The following is a 2,500-nucleotide window of genomic DNA, read 5'->3' on the forward strand; positions in this document are numbered from 1 at the left end:
TCGTTTTCGCCGAAAGCAATGACCGTATATAACCGTAGGTGAATGTGTTCTTCGTTATTATGTCTGATCCAATAAAGACATGGCGTTTTATGCCTTCCTCTTTTCCCTTTCCATAAAGATTATGTCAAATCACATTTTCCATTTCTAGAAATATCCATATATAAGAATATCTAAAAGTAAGTAAACGCCGATGTTCAAAACAAAGAACTCCGATGATATTATTATTATTATTATTATTATTATTATTATTATTATTATTATTATTATTATTATTATTAGTTAAGCTACAACCCTACTTGTAAAAGCAAGATACTATAACCCCAAGGGCTCCAATTAGGAAAAATAACCCATTTGATGTAATTTGTTGGAAATATCATGAGTAAATAATTTACTTGAGTTTAAAAAGTTAAGTGGAATGAAAAATAAAATAAAGTTCATTTCCTATTGAATAACTTTATGTTCCAGACTGAAGAACAGGGAGAATTATCCAGTCCACCCGGAATTTCTTCAGTTTCTCTTAACATCATCACCACCCCATCTATTCTTCCTCATTTATGATGATTCTATTCAAGGTAGGTTCATTTATATTCTCTTACACACACACACACACACACACACACACACACACACACACACAAAAAAAAAAAAAAAAAAAAAAAAAAGCTTATCACCTTAGATATTTGTTGGTAAAATCAATAAGTTTATACAGTTTCGGGAATCGTATTTTTATATATAATTACCATTGCTTTGCTATAAATGAGTTGATATTGCACTATATAAAACTCCTGTTTGTTAAAATATTCAATTAACTATATAATTACCAAAGCTTTGCTACAAATGATTTAATATTGCAATATATAAAAACCTGTTTGTGAAAAAAATTAACTCAACAAATAAACAAATGAATTAACCAACCAGAAGTTAGATTAACAAAATTAGGTTACATTGGATTTATAAATTGGGAGGCTATCAGCCACCCAGTTAAAATTGGGGGAACCAGGGTTTAAACTTGAAGGCTTAGAGGTTACACGTGAACGGCAGAGGCAAGAGATACCGATCACTGCTTACTAGGACAATACCCTAGAAACTGATCATTTATGCATATGATCATGTTAAGAGGGTGGACAGAAAGACGGGCCAAAAGTAGCGGAGAGGGACACAGTAGCAGGCGGTATTCGTTTTCAAGACCACGCTCTCCATATACTACCAAATTGTGTAAAGCTATTGTTTCCCTCTATTACTTTTTCATAATTTAAAAAAATTCGCCACATGGGAAAAAAGTTAAAATAAAAAAGAAAAATATAGAATTATTAAAAAAAAAAAAATAAAAAACTAACCTGGTTTCCTCACTAAACGATCTGAAACTGACATCGTCAACATAGTCAACCAAACAGAAGTTCGTGATGCCAGCGTACATTTAATATCAAAATACATACTAAATTAAAAATGGAGTAATTACTCACAAGTGTTATTGTTTGTGAATTGTACATTTTATGGTCACTTTTTGAATAATCACTCCATTTTTAGTTTTGTATATATATATATATATATATATATATATATATATATATATATATATATATATATATATGCATATATATATGGTGTATATATACATACACTCATACATATATATATATATATATATATATATATATATATATATATATATATATATATACACATATATACACACACATATACACACACACACACACACACATATATATATATATATATATATATATATATATATATATATATATACATGTATATATATATACATATATATATGTATATGTATATATATATATACATATATATATATATATATATATATATATATATATATGCATATGTATGTATATATATATATATATATATATATATATATATGTATATAAATATATATATATACATATATATATATATATATATATATATATATATATATATATATATATATATATATATATATATATATATATATATATATATATATCTTCATGTATTAATTTCAGGTGCTGAGCAACTGATAATGCTGTGCTCCAATTTTTGGCGTGAATATACAGTCATTAATATCAAGAATTCCATGGCCCCATTTTCTGATGTACTGAGCTCGAATATAATCCTTGCTCCGATTTTAAGAAAGCATATATTGATTTTCTGTTCTGAGGAAAATATTATACAAATATTCGGAATGGTAAGAAATCTTTTCACCATGATATTTTTTTTATCTAATGGCATTAATATTATCTTATATCAATATCTATTTACTATTTAGTGAAATTATCTTTATCTGATCTCTTATTATTTCGTATAATATAGTAAATTAAAACATATATCAAAAGTAAAACTTTAATTGATTCGCCATTTGAAAATACCAATGAAATTAATCTATTATATTTAGACCACAAATTTGAAATTACAAAATTCTTTTAGAAAAATCTATGTAATACCTAACTCCTTTTAACATTTTGAAGCTCAATAAAATAAATTT

The 2,500-nt window shown here is 25.6% G+C and overlaps 1 protein-coding gene across 1 annotated transcript in view; it reads left to right on the forward strand.

Moving 5' to 3' along the window:
- LOC137640178 (glutamate receptor ionotropic, delta-2-like) overlaps positions 1 to 2,500 on the forward strand; it is a 17,387-nt gene that overhangs the window by 1,685 nt on the left and 13,202 nt on the right. Inside the window, exons 3-4 of the mRNA XM_068372706.1 lie at positions 466 to 572; positions 1,118 to 1,215. Coding sequence (XP_068228807.1) covers positions 466 to 572; positions 1,118 to 1,215 — 205 coding nt within the window. The remainder of the gene's footprint in view (positions 1 to 465; positions 573 to 1,117; positions 1,216 to 2,500) is intronic.

This window comes from Palaemon carinicauda, chromosome 1, assembly GCF_036898095.1.
Source record: "Palaemon carinicauda isolate YSFRI2023 chromosome 1, ASM3689809v2, whole genome shotgun sequence".
NCBI classification, from domain to species: Eukaryota; Metazoa; Arthropoda; class Malacostraca; order Decapoda; family Palaemonidae; genus Palaemon; species Palaemon carinicauda.